This window comes from Cervus canadensis, chromosome 20, assembly GCF_019320065.1.
Source record: "Cervus canadensis isolate Bull #8, Minnesota chromosome 20, ASM1932006v1, whole genome shotgun sequence".
Classification (NCBI taxonomy): domain Eukaryota; kingdom Metazoa; phylum Chordata; class Mammalia; order Artiodactyla; family Cervidae; genus Cervus; species Cervus canadensis.
In genome coordinates, this window is record NC_057405.1 from 58,154,043 (window position 1) to 58,171,035 (window position 16,993).

Below are 16,993 nucleotides of genomic sequence, written 5' to 3' on the forward strand. Positions count from 1 at the left end.
AATCCTTACACCTTCAGTGCTGCTGCTCAGGATCAATAGGAAGCCAACCAAGGGTCTGATGTCATTATCCATCAAAGGACTTTAATCTGGGGGCCTTGGACGGCTATTGGGAGGATCTCTGAACCCTTTGAAATGATGTACAAAGTCATTTGCATATGTAGTTTTCATCTGGTTGTTAAACGAGTCTGTGACCCAAGGATAGTTGATTAAACAATTCAGTAACGAATCCACTGTGGGCAGACTGCATAAAGCATGCTCTTTGCATAGAGATGATCCAAAGTTGATGAAATAACCTTACCTCTGCATCTCCTTAAATGTCAGATTTGACATAAGAAATTCACAAACTTTTTGTTTCTCTAGTTGGTTTAAAATACTTTTGAGAAAAATTCCAGGTATGTAATTTAATTTTCTCAGATGTAAAAATAAGCTAATATTTGTTCACCTAAAACTGATTTATCACTGGTCTTAACTCTAATTCCTCCATTTGATATATACAGTTGTGCAAAATAGATACGTTTTCTTTTGTTTCCTTGGTGATTATCTAATTAAATTCATGACAGTTGAAAAGTAACCACCATGGTTGAAAACAGCGTAGACCTATCTTGATGCCAGTAATAGTCCGTATTGCTGAGTTACTTTTTGTTTTCATGTTTGTTTCTGAGTAAAGTCCTGATCAGAATAATAATACAAATGGTCTGTTTTGTATTAATATTTACCATGCATCAGATGCTCTGTTAAGAAATTACGATGTTTCATCTCATTTAAACCTCACAGTAATCCTTTAAGGGAGGTGCTACTGTTACCCGTTTTATTTATTTTTTTTAATTTTTATTTTTTTCATTTATTTTTATTAGTTGGAGGCTAATTACAGTATTGTAGTGGTTTTTGCCATACATTGACATGAATCAGCCATGGATTTACATGTGTTCCCCATCCTGATCCCCCCTCCCGCCTCCCTCCCCATCCCCTCCCTTTGGGTCTTCCCAGGGCACCAGCCCCGAGCACTTATCTCATGCATCCAACCTGGGCTGGTGATCTGTTTCACCATAGATAATATATATGTTTCAATGCTATTCTCTCAGATCATCCCACCCTCGCCTTCTCCCACAGAGTCCAAAATTCTGTTCTATACATCTGTGTCTCTTTTTCTGTTTCTCATATAGGGTTATTGTTACCATCTTTCTAAATTCCATATATATGCGTTAGTATACTGTATTGGTGTTTATCTTTCCGGCTTACTTCACTCTGTATAATGGGCTCCAGTTTCATCCATCTCATTAGAACTGATTCAAATGTATTCTTTTTAATGGCTGAGTAATATTCCATGGTGTATATGTACCATAGCTTTCTTATCCATTCGTCTGCTGATGGGCATCTAGGTTGCTTCCATGCCCTGGCTATTATAAACAGTGCTGTGATGAACATTGGGGTGCACGTGTCTCTTTCAGATCTGGTTTCCTCGGTGTGTATGCCCAGGAGTGGGATTGCTGGGTCATATGGCAGTTCTATTTCCAGTTTTTTAAGAAATCTCCACACTGTTTTCCATAGCGGCTGTACTAGTTTGCATTCCCACCAACAGTGTAAGAGGGTTCCCTTTTCTCCACACCCTCTCCATCATTTATTGCTTGTAGACTTTTGGATAGCAGCCATTCTGACTGGCGTGTAATGGTACCTCGTTGTGGTTTTGATTTGCATTTCTCTGATAATGAGTGATGTTGAGCATCTTTTCATGTGTTTGTTAGCCATCTGTATTTCTTCTTCTTACCCATTTTATAGATGAGGAAATTCAGAAAAGTTGAGAGGGTCTCAACTGGCTGGTAGGAGGCAGAGAATGAGCTCCAAGCTCACAGCTGAGTAATAACACACCAGCTCCTCTTGAATGGGAGGCAGTGTGGTCTCTCCGGAGCTACAGCAGGCAGGCAAGGAGGTGGACTGCTCAGATGTAGTCCCATCCACCCCTCTCAGCTTTAGTACATTCAGCCACAGCGTAAAAGGGGAAGACATGACTGCCTTGGCTACCTCCAGGGGATTTTATGAGAGTCAAGTTTAAAATCATATGAAAGGCTATGAAAACGCTGTCCGCTCTGCCAGTTTGGGGATTATTCATCCAAGCCCACTTGATTTCTGTCTGGTCCTGAGCTGACTGGGGCTTGGGGGTCCTTTCTTCTGGTCTTTGGGGAGTTTTCCTTTGCCACAATGGGGTGTGGGGGATGTAGGACAGGCCTGTGTGGGCTGAGCTGGACTTGTTGGGACTGCAGGAGGTTACGAGCAAGAAATCTGATCTCCTTGAGTCTTTAGTGCTCGTTGTCTGTTGATCGTAATTCAGTGGCGTATTTATTTCTTTGCATTTATTTTAACCTTAATAAGGTAGGTTTCATTTTTTTTATATTTAGCACTTCATCTTTTTGTCTTGCCTTAGTGGCAAAGTTATGTTAAAAGTCTGTTTCTCCAGTTTAAGACAGTTTGAACACTGACGATGTTTAATTTTTGGAAAAGGAACGAGAAAAAAGGAAGCATGAGAGAATTCTGAGCGAAGAGCTTGTAGCTGCTGTGACCTACCTCAACCAGTTTTTGCCTCCCGAGCACACGATTATTTATATTCCGTGGGACATGGCGAAGTACACCAAAAGGTGAGCAGATGCTCGTCTGTCTGCTTAGGTTTTCCTCTTCTTGTGATGTAGAATAGCAGGAAGCAACCTCCCCTGTAAAATTACTCTTATTTTCCTTTGTGAACCTGCTTGAGGGGCTGTTTAACTGCTGGTGTATAATTAGAGGGCTTAAATTACTTGATCAAACTCTTTTTGCCCACCATTTTTACCATTTGCAAATTCTCTTTGAAGTATCTAGTGACTTCAGAACACCTCTCCTCTGCTGCTTCTCCTCAAAGGCATTAGTTTCACCTTTTTTTTTTTTTTCTATTTCATTCTATCTCCCTGTTTAATTCCTTTCTCAGACGCCACTTTCAGATGTTCTCACTCATGGGTGAGCCAGCACTAACTCCCACCATTTATAGTAAATCCAGACCCCTTGGTGTAATGTGAAAGCCCTAACATCTGGTTGGTTCCAGAATGTAATAACTCCTTTATTCCCAGGGCTATTCTGCTTCTGAAAAGCTAACCGTCATGTTCTGTCTCCAGCGTAGCAGCCGAAGTCCAGTTCTGGACCCTTTGTTCCTATTGTTTCCTCTCCTTCCACTCCTCCTCCCTCCTCCCCAGGGTGCTTTCCCACCTCTCTTACCGTCAAGTTCTGATTCAAAACTCATCTCTTCCAAGGAACTCTCATTAACCTTGCACTGTCCTTTGACTCACTTGCTGGGCGTCATACAAACGCTAGGTTCACATCAAGGTCTCGCTCTCTCATTTTCTTAATGTCACTGTATTGTTTTGCACTTGACTCATTGTACTTTTCTCTGAATCATTTCATGTAGTTAGATCCATGCACGTGCACACACACATACACACACTTCCCAGAGTATAAGCCTGGTTACTGGTTGGTGCCATTCATAGTAATTTACTTACCAGTGTTTTCTTCCCGAACAGCTCCACTGAGCATTGTGCTCTCTTCACATTTCATGACTGCGTGTTGACTTCACTGACTCCACTCTTGGGGAGTGAAAGGCTTCGGAAAAGGCTCTTGCTGGGAGATGCCATGTGCCAAGTTTAAGGCTTGCCAATAGTTGCTATTGAGTGACAGGCCCTTCTTGTGCCAAATCTTGCTAGTTATTGAGTACACCTTGCATTCTAGAAATTAATTCTTACAATGTCCCTATTGAGTACAAACCAGAGATTTAAAAAATTGCATTCCCAAGTATCATTACTGTAGCCTTTGCTTTAGGTATAAGCATAGGTGCATGTTAAGAGTCGGGCCCTTCTCACTTCTCTTACTCTTCTTCCTTGTTCTCAGCAAGCTGTGTAATGTTCTAGATCGCCTGAATGTGATTGCAGAAAGCGTGGTGAAGAAAACAGGCTTCTTTGTAAACCGCCCCGATTCTTACTGTAGCATTCTGCGGCCAGATGAAAAGTACGTATGGTGTTTTAAACCCTAAAAGATATCAAGAAGTTAGCTCTTATAGACAAAAAGTATTCTAGACATGAGCAGTTTGTACTTCTTGGAAGATAGATGACTTTATTCCTTTGGGGAGACGACACCCTGTCCATGTGTTTGTGGAATGAACATTCATGAGGGTGGGAGATTCTCCTGGCAGCTACATACCTTGAGATAGAAGCCACAGAATCTCTTGCTTCTTAGAATAAATGTTACATAAAGTATTTCTGTAAAATAAAACTTTCTGTAATGAATTCTGTGTTTCAGTATTAAATAGCAGGAAATTTTTTTCTTATGCACCCATCTATAGATTAGTATTTATACTAACATTTTAATGAAATTTGTCACTGTATTAGTTATTTGCTCACAGATCTTTCTTCACTGGGGCTTCCTTGGTGGCTGAAACAGTAAAGAATCTGCCTGCAGGAGACCCGGGTTCAATCCCTGGGCCAGGAAGATCCCCTGGAGAAGGAAATGGCAATCCACTCCAGTATTCTTGCCTGGAAAATCCCATGGACAGAGGAGCCTAGTGGGCTACAGTCCATGGGGTCCCAAAGAGTCAGACCAGTCTATACTAACATTTTAATGAAATTTATCACTGTATTATAGTTATTTGCTCACAAATCTTTCTTCATTACTACTTTGTGAGCTTGTTCAGATCAAGCATCTGTGCTTAATTTATCTTTAAAGAACCAATATTATGTATTTCCAGCATTTTATTTTCAGTTAACAAAGTTAACTATAATGGTAAAGAAAAAACATGCAAAAAGCAAGGGAAAAAAAAACACCTAACCAATTATTAATGTGTACATCTTTGCAAGTAATCCTACTGTTATAGTTTGAATTGCAGGGCACCTGTGACCAGGGTCCCTAAGACCCCTCCCGGGCTCTGTGATTTCCTAAGAGAACTCAGGGGTCGCACTGTATTGTTGTCCTCTTGGCTATGTTTTATTGTGAACAAGCAAAACAAAGCAAAATTAGCCAAGGAAGAAAGCACATGGGACAAAGTCCAGAGGAAATGAGGCACTCGCTTCCAGAGTCCTCTCCTGGTGGAGTCACACGAAGTATGTTCAATTCCCCCAGCAACTTGTGACAGCGAACGTGAAGTGTTGCCAACCAGGGGAAATGATTAAAGACTCAGTGCCAGGGTTTTTACTAGAAGTGGTCCCACAGGCAGCTCTGCCTGGCAGCTACCAAAATTTCAGGCTCCCAGAAGGAAAGGCTGTTCAGCAAACCACGTTGTTTCTACAGACAGCTTAGGCACCACGAGCCATGCTTATCTGTTCTGGGAATAGTGGAAATTAAAGTTCCCAGCGCCAGCCAAGGGCCAGCCTTGTAAGCGGGCCTTTCTGAGGATAGCAGTCAGGCCTGCTGTGTTAACTCTTTTTCTGCACTGCACCTTCTTTTAAATAATTAAAAGATTAATGTCATTACATAGTACTTAGAATATTTCCTCATGCCTTCATTGGCACATGGAGAAAACATGTGGAAAGGAAAATAATAAAGAAGTTTGTAAAAACAATGAAAGGACTGTAGCAAAGCTCCACGAAGAAAAGCTGAAGGAAGTAGAACCTCCTAAAGTCGGGGGGAGAAGGAGCAGGCCTGGTAGATTGTATTATAAAGTTGATCTGCAATTATTATTCATGTCTATAGAGACCGAACAGGAAATGGGCTTAAAGTAAGAGATTTTGGATGAACGTGGGTGACAAAATGCTAGTGTGTGGGGCCGAAGCAGGTTAAGATGCTCCTTTCCAGGCCTCCCTTTGAGGAGAGCATGGGTAGCATTCCATCTCTGTTATTTGCAAATTCACTTACTGAGAAAGTAAACTGAATCAACTGATTATTCAGGGGCATTCAGCCCTGTTACTTTGATTCTTAATAAAGAGCTGGTACCAAATATGAATATAGATTATGTTATTAAATATTGTAAAATTAAAGCATGTATTTTTAAACACAGGTGGAATGAACTAGGAGGATGTGTGATTCCCACTGGTCGCCTGCAGGTATAGATGACATTGTGTTAATAATGAACAGAATCTGTATTCACTGTGTGTGATGTTTTCTGAAAGCAACCATGGAGAGAGATACTTCTTACTGAATGCAACATTATTAATCATTTGAGAACAAGTTTTAATGCCTTACAGCTAGTGTTTAACTCTTGAAAAGGATGTGTGGCTGAAATAGTAATAGCCTGTAGATTTTTGGGGGGGCTTCCCTGATAGCAGTGCAGGAGACCCGGGTTCAATTCCTGAGTTGAGAAGGGACAGGCTACCCACTCCAGTATTCTTGGACTTCCCTTGTGACTCAGCCTAGTAAAGAATCCACCTGCAATGCGGGAGACCTGGGTTTGATCTCTGGGTTGGGAAGATCCCCTGGAGAAGGGAAAGGCTACCCACTCCAGTATTCTGTCCTGGAGAATTCCATGGACTGTATAGTCCATGGGGTCACAAAGAGTCAGACACAACTGAGCAACTTTCACTTTCAGATTTTTTTCACATAATATAAAATTATTGGAAATAGAAACATAAACAGAAATGTGTAAAGAATAAATTAGAAGGACTTTGGAAAATGAGCCAGATAATCACTATATATATTAATTATGCTTTAAGAATGAAACAGCCCCTCAGTCACTAAATATTTTGGTTTGTACAGTAAAGGAGATAGACCAGGAGGAAAAGCACATATTTAACTAATTGGTACATGTGGAAAATGTTAGCTATTTGTTTTATCTTGTTAAACTATAGAAAAATTCAAATATAGACTAGAAGGTATAATGATGCTATTGGAGCAATATTGTAATAGCAAATATAACCTTTTTTTTTAAAATATAACCTTTTATAATGAAAAAAAATGCTTCATTATTTGTTCAGGAATAACACCCTACTTGCAGCTTGTCTTCTTAAAGAAATCTTGAGTAGGATGGAAGTAGTTCTGATGACTGAATAATGATTGACCATTTAAGGTGTTTCTCTTTAGACTGGTGTTCTTAGAACCAACTGTGTGGACTGTTTGGATCGCACCAACACAGCACAGTTTATGGTGGGGAAATGTGCTTTGGCTTATCAACTGTACTCCTTAGGCTTAATTGACAAACCAAATCTACAATTTGATACAGATGCAGTTAGGTAAGCCTTATTTTTTTTTGCCTTTCAAATGCTGGTAATGACAGAAAGCAAACTTGATTAATCATAAAGGACTTTTATGAACTTATTTCCCCCTTTGGCTTCTCAAAAATTATGTTGTTAAAAGACGTTATTTAAATTTGGTAACATCTATTTCTATTAAAGCCCTGTGTGTTGTTGCCATGGTTTTGTTTTCCTATTCATGTTAATTATCAAAAAACACTGTGTACTTTAGATAAATCCAAACTAGTGAGTTTCTTTAAAAAAAAAAAAAAGATCTCAGACTGTGTTAGGAAAAAAGTAATATGTCTTCATATATTTTGAATTAAACAGGTAAGATAGATAAAAGATTGGTTCTTCGGTAAGAAACACTGTTATTTCACTGTCCATTGGGTCCATGACAGTGCATGAAGTAGTGTTTCTTGAAAGGCAGTGACGGCTATTATCAGTCCTCTGAGATAGTCATCAAGGCTATGTCCATAAGAGTGCTCAGCTCACAAATGGCCAGATCTCAGCCATCACTGCTTTAAAAAACCTTAACAGGCACTTGAAGAAACATAAGTTTCAAACATGTATTTCTAGGAAAGAATATGGTTTGATGTGACAAGAGCTTGTCCTTTCTTGCAAAGGCAATTCAGAGAGAACAGGAAATTCTGTCATGGGAGGTAAATTGAGCTGGCAGGCTGCGGAAAGTTAGGAATCTTTTAAGAGAGTGGAACCACCTTGGTTTAGCCTTGGGTGGGTTATGCCTTTTTGGTCCCCCTGCTTTTTTTTTTTTTTCTTAGAGTTTTCTGTGACTTTGTTGCTTATTGGACTATTACTATAAAATATGATACATTTTGCATATGCATTTATCTTCAAGATGTTGAAGAGTCTACTTGAAAAGAAAGGCTCAGAGGAATTCATGTAGGACAAGACTTGTTTTGAGTTTGTAGCTAAGTGAATAAGGTGTATAATACTTTGGATGAAATTCTTTAGTGTTTGTGTGTTTTACTTGGGCTTCTTAGGTTGTTTGAGGAACTCTATGAAGACCATGGGGATACCCTTTCCCTTCAGTATGGTGGTTCCCAACTTGTTCATCGTGTAAAAACCTACAGAAAGATAGCACCGTGGACCCAGCACTCAAAAGACATCATGCAGACCCTATCTCGATATTACAGCAATGCCTTTTCAGGTAATTCTGGAGTTATATGCATTTCTGAGACTTACCCTGATGCACATTTTTCTCTTTTACATATCCCTGTTTTTAAAGCTAACTGGAAAAGTAATGTCAAAGTTAAATATTTTAAAAGTTTAAATAAAACAGAATCTGTCACTTAGGAAGCGCTCAGTAAATATGCAGTAAATGAATGAATAAACTTTGTATTTTAAGTAGGGCGCTTGGGCCACCCATAACTGGAGCTTTTATATACTTCACAGTACTGTAATTCCTTGGCTTCTGCCTCATTCCTAGTTTCTGCTTATAATGAAAATGAAAGTCACTCTGTCATGTCCCACTCTTTGCAACCCTACGGACTATACAGCCCATGGAATTCTCTAGGCCAGAATACTGGAGTAGGTAGCCTTTTTCCTTCTTCAGGAGATCTTCCTGACCCAGGGATCAAACCCAGGCCTCCTGCATTGCAGGCGGATTCTTTACCAGCTGAGCCACCCGGGAAGCCCTGGTAATACATAGATCAGTTTAAGAGTGTTGAGTAATTATTTTTAAATAGAGTTCATCATTTTAACATTTGTCTAAGAATGTGAAATCACTGATTCTTTTAAATGTCAGCTAGAAATGGGAAGTAACATTAACACTAAATTTTAGTCTTTTCTTATTTTATGACTTGGGAGTACTAACAGCAACAGGTGGTTAAAATGACACTTTTTCTGCCTCCATTCTGATGTCACCCACCAAAGTGATTGTGAGACAGGTCCCGTGCACAGAATTTTTAAAGGAAGAGTTCAGGTTGATTTTGTGAGTCTTGGACTCTTGAACTAGATTAAAGATAAAAACGTTTACAAAATGTAGAGAAGAGATATTGGCAAAGAGATTCTTTGAATTTTTGCTACACAGTGACTGTCCCCTACCCCTGCTTCTTTACCTCCAGCCTGGAGAGAACTGGACTCTGGGCAGGCTTAATGTAGTGTTCTTTCGTTGGAGGGAACTGGTGGAGCTGTTGGCTTTGGGCTGCTGTGTGGCAAAGCTGAAGCAGAGGGACGGGCTGAGTTGCCATGTTGGGAATGGCCTCCCCTCCTAGAGTTGGTTAAGCCAAAGGATCATTAGACCTACCAGGTGGCCAGAGGTGGGCCCCATGGGGGAGGGTGCTGGCATGGCACTGGCCTAGGTCCTGGCCAGAGGGACCATAGCAGCGGGAACCAGGAGGTGATTGATCACTGGCTTCCCAAGGAAGAAGTTGCAGGAAAATGCCTGATGTAAGAAGATGCCTGTGCCCACACCAAGGGAACTGCAGCTGTCCCCAGTGCTGGAAACCTCAGGAGAGTACATGAAAACATTCACAAAAGAGTCAGCCTTCAGCCTTTTCCGTGCCCAGAGAGAATGCAAAGGCAGTTTGCTATACTACTGTGCAGGCATATTCGTTTTCTGTGCTATCTAACAAATTACTGAAAAATTGAGAGCTTAAAGCAACATATATTCATTATCTCATGATTTCTCTGAGTCAGAATTCCAGGCACAGTTTAGCCAGGTTCTCTGCAGAGGGTCTCACCAAGTTGTAGTGGAGATGTCAGTCAGACTGTGGTCTCTTCCGGAGGCCTGATTCGGGGAGGATCTGCTTCCCTGCTCATGTGCTTGTTGGGGGAATTCAGTTCGTTGTGGACTTGTTCCTTGTAGGGCTCATGGCAGCTTGCGTCTTCATCACTGGCATGGGAAAGGGTCTCTGGAATGAGTCTTCTGGCAAGACAGTCTTATATAACATAATGTAACTGTGGGGTGACATGCCATCACTTTGCCATATACCATTGCTCAGAAGCAAATCATGGTCCCACTCACACAGAAGCAAAATCTGTGACAGTTTCCTAAGGCTGCTGCAACAGAATACCAAGAACTAGGTGATGTAAAACAACAGAAACTTATCTCACAGTTCAGTGGTAGAAGGTCGGTGTCAAGTTGTCAGCAGAGCCAAGTTCACTCTGAAGTCCATAGAGGAGAATGCTTCTTCCCAGCTTCTGATATTTTGCCAGCAGTCCTCGGTGTTCCTTGGCTTGCAGCTGTCTTGCTTCCATTGTCACACGGTCTTCTTCCTCTGTGTCTAGGTCTGTGTCAAGTTTCCCTCTTCCTGTAAGAACACCAGTCACATTGGATTAGCACGCATGCACACTCAGTCACTTCAGTTGTGTCCGACCCTTTGTGACATGGGCTGTAGCCCGCCAGCCTCCTCTGTCCATGGGATTTTCCATGCAAGAATACTGGGGTGGTTGCTATCTCCTTCTCCAGGGGATCCTTGACCCAGGGATCAAATCCGTGTCTCTTATGTCTCCTGCATTGGCAGGCCCGTTCTTTACCACTAGTGCCACCTGCAAAGCCCTAATTGGATTAGGGTCTACCCTAATTCAGTATGGCATTATCTTAACTTGATTCAGGCTTCCCAGGGGGTGTAATGGTAAAGAATCCGCCTACCAATGCAGGAAATGCAGGAGACCTGGTTTGATTCCTGGGTCAGGAAGATCCTTTGGAGAAGGAAATAGCAACCCATTCCAGTATTTTTGCTTGGAAAATCCCATGGACAGAGGAGCCTGGTGGGCTACAGTCTATGCGGTCACAAAGAATCAAATGCAACTGAGCACACATAACTTGATTATGTCTGAAAAGACCCTAATTTCAAATAAGATTACATTAATGGATATTGGGGTTTAGGGCTTCAGTATATCTTTTTAGAGAGAAACAATTCACTACATAACCCAGGATATCTATCACACGAAAGCATGAACAGCAGGAAGTGGGGAGCATGGGGGTCACTTTGGAGTCAAGATCAAGTAAGACCATCCCTGTTTCCATGCTGCAGAGGGGTCGGAAGCTGGTTGGCAGCCTGGTGGGTACGGGGGGATGTGCAGGACAGACCTAGAGGTCCTGTGTGGTCTGGCCCCGCCTGCCTTGCCATTCTGCCATTCATGCCATCCCCTTCCCCCACCGCGGCTCTCCAGGCACACGGACCTTCTCACTCTTTCCTGACTAGGTTAGGCTTCCTCTGCCAGAGGTTCCTCCTGTACCCCCTTGGAACATGGGAACATAAGACTGCAGCCTTCTGAGGCTTTCAGAGCTCACTCTGCTTTCACTTTCGCAAGGAAGGTACTCCAGGGTTTGTTCTTGTATCATTCTGTGCCTTTGCAGCACTTGGCCCAATTGCACTTAAATCCTTGACTGTGCTATTAGTTGTGTTGTGTGTCCCTGTGTCCCCCGCCGTGAGACCCACGAGCTCATGAGCATCTTATTTACTACTGGTTCACTATGGTGTCCCTGCTGCCTTGCTCATGGCACATGAGTTAATTCATTACCTATGCCCTCCCCAGCTTCCCCTTTTCCCTGAATTCAGAAATCAACAGGGCTAAGTATATCAGCTTAATAACATGTAGCTTATCAGTAATGCTCTTAGACTGCTCAAATCATGTCTTTTGAATTCACTAAGAATTATGGCCATTGTGCAGATGGTAAGCTCAATGCATAACATAAACCACAAAGCCACTATAGACCTTTAGAGTGTTTGGATATTACTCTGTATGCGTGACTCCTTGAGCTGGATTTAGGAACTTTACAATCAAAGTATATTAATCTGAACAAAAATCAAGAGTTAGGAAAGTCAAATTTAGAAATTCAGGTCAGTGGTGTAAGTTGACATTCTAGATTTCTAAAGCAAAAATATTGAAGTATTCCCATCATCCTTTATTACACTTATTGCTATAGTTCCCAATGATATTAATATATATCGATAGATTCCAAGTGGCTACAACATTATTGCAAATCATTATTATAAATAGCTAAAACACTAAAAATAACATGTGGTTTCACTTGTTTTTGTAAACTAGAATGGTTTTAAGGTAGTCTCTCTGGAGGCAGTCTCACTGGCTGTGCTTCATTACTGTACTGGTTTTCTAGGACTTCTGTAACAAAGCAGTATGAGCTGGGTGCCTTAAAATGACAGAAATGTGCTGTTTCACAGCCCTGGAGGCTTTAAGTTAGAAATCAAGATGTCAGCAGGGCTGTGCTCCCTCTGGAGGCTCTGGGGGAGGTTCCTTCCTTGCTGCTTATCTTCTGATGGTTTGCTGATGATCCTTGGCTGGCAGTTAAAACTGGGGGGCTTTCATTTCTGTCTCCGGTGTCACATGATGTTCTCCTCTCCTGTTGTGTCTTCGTGCTGTTCTCCTCCCCGGGTGCTCGTGTCTCTTCTTATGAAGACACCAGTCATACTGAATGCAGGGCCTGCCCCATTCCAGCGTGGCTGTATCTTAACAGGACTACATCTGCAAAGACTTGATTTGCATATAGGGTCATATTCACAGGTCCTGGGGCTTAAGACTTTTAACATCTCTTTTGTGGGGAACACAGTTCAGCTTCAACAGCTGTGTAAGTCATGTGCCAACAAGTACATATACCTCTGGGTATGTGTTATCATGAACAAGGTTTAAAACTGTCCTGAGGAAAGGGTCATCCAGTCTGCTGTCCTCTCCTGTTCAGGGCTGTTCCTGAATTGGGAGTTATTATTGACACTTAGGGCTTCCCTGGTGGCTCAGAGGTTAAAGCATCTGCCTCCAGTGTGGGAGACACTTAAGGACCAAGTTGTGTGTTTTTCACTAAGATTAGAGCACAGAGAGTGAATGTGTAGCTGTGTGTGATTAAAAACGAAAGGAGAACAATTAAAAGACAGAAGGTAGTCGTAAGTAAGTAACGTGCACACGATGGAAAGGTAACGCGAAATTATGCACAACTGAAAGAGGAACTATTATGAAAGGAATTATTTTATGAATGATATGGCTAAAACAGACTTCTTTATTTTGAGAAGCATGGTGCCACTGGGGTGTACAACTTAATTTTAAATTACAATGGATATTATATAATGGTAATATATTAACAGAACCATTTTCTTTAAGCACTCAAGATAACTTTGTGAATCAGTCTGTCCATGTTATGTCTCCGAGGTAGACAGGAAGGTACTTGAAATTAGGTTGTTAAGAATTCTATCCTTGGTTCATGTATTCATATATATTCCGATGAATATATTCAGATGAATACTATGTGGGTAACCCAACTGACTCCCCTTTAGGTTCATTTTAAAAACTGTTTTGAGTTTTCACATATTATTACCATGTTCTGGGGTTTCTTTCTAGGAAATGTCCTTTGGTTTCTCTTATAACTGGCTACATAAGCAGTTGTAGGATGTCAATAAGAAAAGAACAAGTACCTAGGCATTCTCTTGGATGTTAGGAGGAAGTTTATAATTGTAATTCCTTGTCAAGCTCTAATTTTCTTTTATATTTATATGTAGGTAAACCTGAATATTTTTTTCTGAAGCTTATTTAATTGATATCCTATTTTAAGAAAAAAGAGATAAGATACCTGCACAGTTAATAGTAGACCAGCTGTATATACATATATATACACAAGTATATATACATATATATGTGTGTGTGTGGTGGTGTTGTTGTTTAGTTGCTCATTCATGTCCAGCTCTGTGACCCCATGGATTGTAGCCCGCCAGGCTCCTCTGTCCATGAGATTTCCCAGGCAAGAATACTGGAGTGGGTTGTCATTTACTTCTCCAGGGGATCTTCCCGACCCAGGGACTGAACCCCTGTCATTATATGCTCACTGCTGTATGTGGTCAGTTTCTCCCCTCTGCTGCCTCATTTTCATGAGCACACCTTATGTTTTCCATCTAACCTTTCCTTCTATTCTTAACCACAACCACTGCTCACAAAAGCTCTGCTCTCCTAAAGCAAAACCTCTTGGAAGAGTTATCTGCACACCTGTCCCTCTCTCACATCCTGTTCTCTCCACCTGCTTCACTGAGCCTCTGCCCTGTCATGCCCCCAAACCTGGGCTTGTCACAATCACCCACAATGTCCCACTGCCAAACCAGGGGCTCCTTTCCTGTGTTCTCCTTGCTCAGCTGTTCGGCAGCTTGTATCACGGTGGAGCACTCCCTCTTTCTTGAAACTCACCTCTGTGCTGCCTCTCCCAGTCTCGCTGGTAACTTCTCCTGCCCTATTTCTAAACTCTCCTCTTCTCTTTCTACACTTTTACCTTACGGGCATCTCACCCAGCTTTTAAATACCATGTGTTTGACACTCAAATATATATCTCTTCCCTGACTCCTCCACTGAACTCCAGACTTACTTATCTAAATGCCTACCTTTCAGGCATCTCCTCCTGAATATTGTGTTAGTTTTCTACAGGTGCCATAACCAATTATCACAAATTCAGTGGCTTAAAACAACACCCATTTATTATGTCCCAGTGTCTGTGGTTCAGAAGTCTGGGAATAGCATTACCCAGCTGTGTTCTCTGCTTAGGCTCTCACCTGGCCGAAGTCCAAATGAGAGCAATGAAGTCAGAATGTGGGCTCTGATCCGGAGGCCTCCGGGCTCATTCAGGTTGTTGGCAGAACCCCAGGTGGTTCTCGGACTACTGTGCCCATGTGCTGCTGGCTGGGGCTCATTCTCGGGTTTGAGAGGCTGCTTGCCTTCCTTGACTTGTGGTCTACTCCATCTTCAAAGCGAGCGATGGTGCGTCAGCCCTTGTGCCTCAAATCTGTCTGCTTTCCTCTTCTGCCCTAAAAGGATTGTTGTGATTCCAGTGGCCGATCCAGGTAAGACATGTTAATTTTCCTACCTTGAAGTCATTGATTAGTCATTTCAGTTACATCTACAAAGGCGCTTTTCTGCCTTTCATATTCATAATAATATATTTTGTGCCTTTCATATTCATAATATTCCATCTAAGATGAAATATTCATGAGAAACTATGGAGGGAAGGTCATGAGGCCAAGTTTTCTTCCTACCACAGATATCTGAGAAGAATCTCAAACTAATCATTTCCAGCAGGAACTATTGACTCTGCCCCAAACTTGTTTCTCTACTTTTTCTCTTTTTTCCCCTCTGCTCCCATTGTTCAGTTCAGAATCCTAGGAATCATCCTTAATTTCTTTATTCTCCTTATCTTCCCCAGTCTCATCTCTCAGCAAACCTGGTTGGCTCCACCTCCAGAGTCTATCCCAAATCCTCCCGTGTTTCCTGCTCACTGTGGCCGGGCTGGTGCAGACAGCTGGTGGCTCTGAACAGCTGCCGTGGCTCCTGATTCCTCCCTCGGCCTCCCCTCTTCTGTTCTTGCTCTTCACGGCAGCCACAGTGAACCTTTCGAGAGTTAGATCATATCACTGCCCGCTCTGAAATCCCTTCCAGGGCTTCTCATCGCATTTAAGATCGGACTCTCTGCCATGGCCTTCGAGGCCGTGTGTGGTCTGCCTTGCTCTCCCCAGTCCTGCTCTTTCTTTGCCCCCTGCCCTCCAGCCGCCCGCTCCCCCGCCACCTTCGTGCTGCTCCTGACATTGTGCAGCCTCCACCTGCTTCCCTGACCACTCGACCTAAGTGTCCCTCATCACTCTCATGTCACTCTTATTTTTTCATAGAACTAACATCCTCTGAAAGTACCCTGTACCTTATTTACTTGGGTATTATTTTTGTTTCCCACTGTGGAATGTAAGCCCCGTGAAAGCCAGATAATCAGTTATGTATAGACCATATCCCTAGTGTGGGACATAGTAGGCTCTTGGATGAATGAATGGTGGTTTTTTTTTTTTTTTTGTAGTTATGAAGGTAATATATGCTAATTATAAAAAGTATAAAATAACTCACAAATAAATCATATAATCCTCACCTTTCGGAGATAGCAACTTGTTCATATTTAGCGGAACATGATCCTTCTAGTTACTGTACAGGTAATGTATATCTGCTTTTGCCCTTTTAGATAATGTGAGTAATCTTTATGACCGTAAATATTCTTTTACAACTTAATTTCTGGTAGCCTTGCGGCAGTCTCCTTTAGAAGCACCATAGTCAGGTTACCTGTTTTTATTGTGCATTTATGTTTCTTTTAAACAAACATCTTTTTTGCATGTTTTTTATCTTATGAAAATTTCAGAAGCCTATTTATTAGGTCAGAGTATAGATATTTTCAGGATCTTTAAACACACACACAGACAGATATTTTCAGGATCTTTAAACACACACACAGATATTTTCAGGATCTTTAAACACACACACACACACACACAGATATTTTCAGGATCTTTAAACACACACACACACACACACACACACACACACACACACACACCCGCCCCCGATAGCCTTAATGAAAGGATGTAGCAATCATTTCTCTCTCAGAGGAATATAGGAGTGCCCATTTTGGAAAGTATTTGCCAGGTTAATAAGTAGAAAATGGTTTGCATTATTTTCAGTTTGCAGTGTTTATTGAATAATAGTAAAGTTGAGGTTTTGAATGTTTATCATCTATTTGTTTCTTTTAAAAATTGCATGTTTTTCTATTAGGGTGTTGATCTTTGTCTTTCTTACATTTAATTGGTATTTATTTCAACATACAGTAGGAAATAGTGGTCTAAGTTCACTGTATGCTCCTCACCCTGGTTAAATAGTACTGTTTATCGAATAGCATCCCATTTCATTACTGATTTCAGAGGCCACTTTATCATGGACTTAATTTAATATTAGGTCAACAAATATTCTAGTTTCCAAATAAAAATGTTTGGCTAATTAAAAACTGTTATCTTCAAGCCTGACCTATTGAAATACAGTGCATTAGTGATTAACCATTT

The 16,993-nt window shown here is 41.4% G+C and overlaps 1 protein-coding gene across 1 annotated transcript in view; it reads left to right on the top strand.

Moving 5' to 3' along the window:
* FIG4 (FIG4 phosphoinositide 5-phosphatase) overlaps nucleotides 1-16,993 on the top strand; it is a 174,578-nt gene that overhangs the window by 84,513 nt on the left and 73,072 nt on the right. Inside the window, exons 11-15 of the mRNA XM_043439281.1 lie at nucleotides 2,497-2,630; nucleotides 3,904-4,020; nucleotides 6,002-6,047; nucleotides 7,021-7,169; nucleotides 8,174-8,340. Of these exons, the coding sequence (XP_043295216.1) occupies nucleotides 2,497-2,630; nucleotides 3,904-4,020; nucleotides 6,002-6,047; nucleotides 7,021-7,169; nucleotides 8,174-8,340 (613 nt within the window). The remainder of the gene's footprint in view (nucleotides 1-2,496; nucleotides 2,631-3,903; nucleotides 4,021-6,001; nucleotides 6,048-7,020; nucleotides 7,170-8,173; nucleotides 8,341-16,993) is intronic.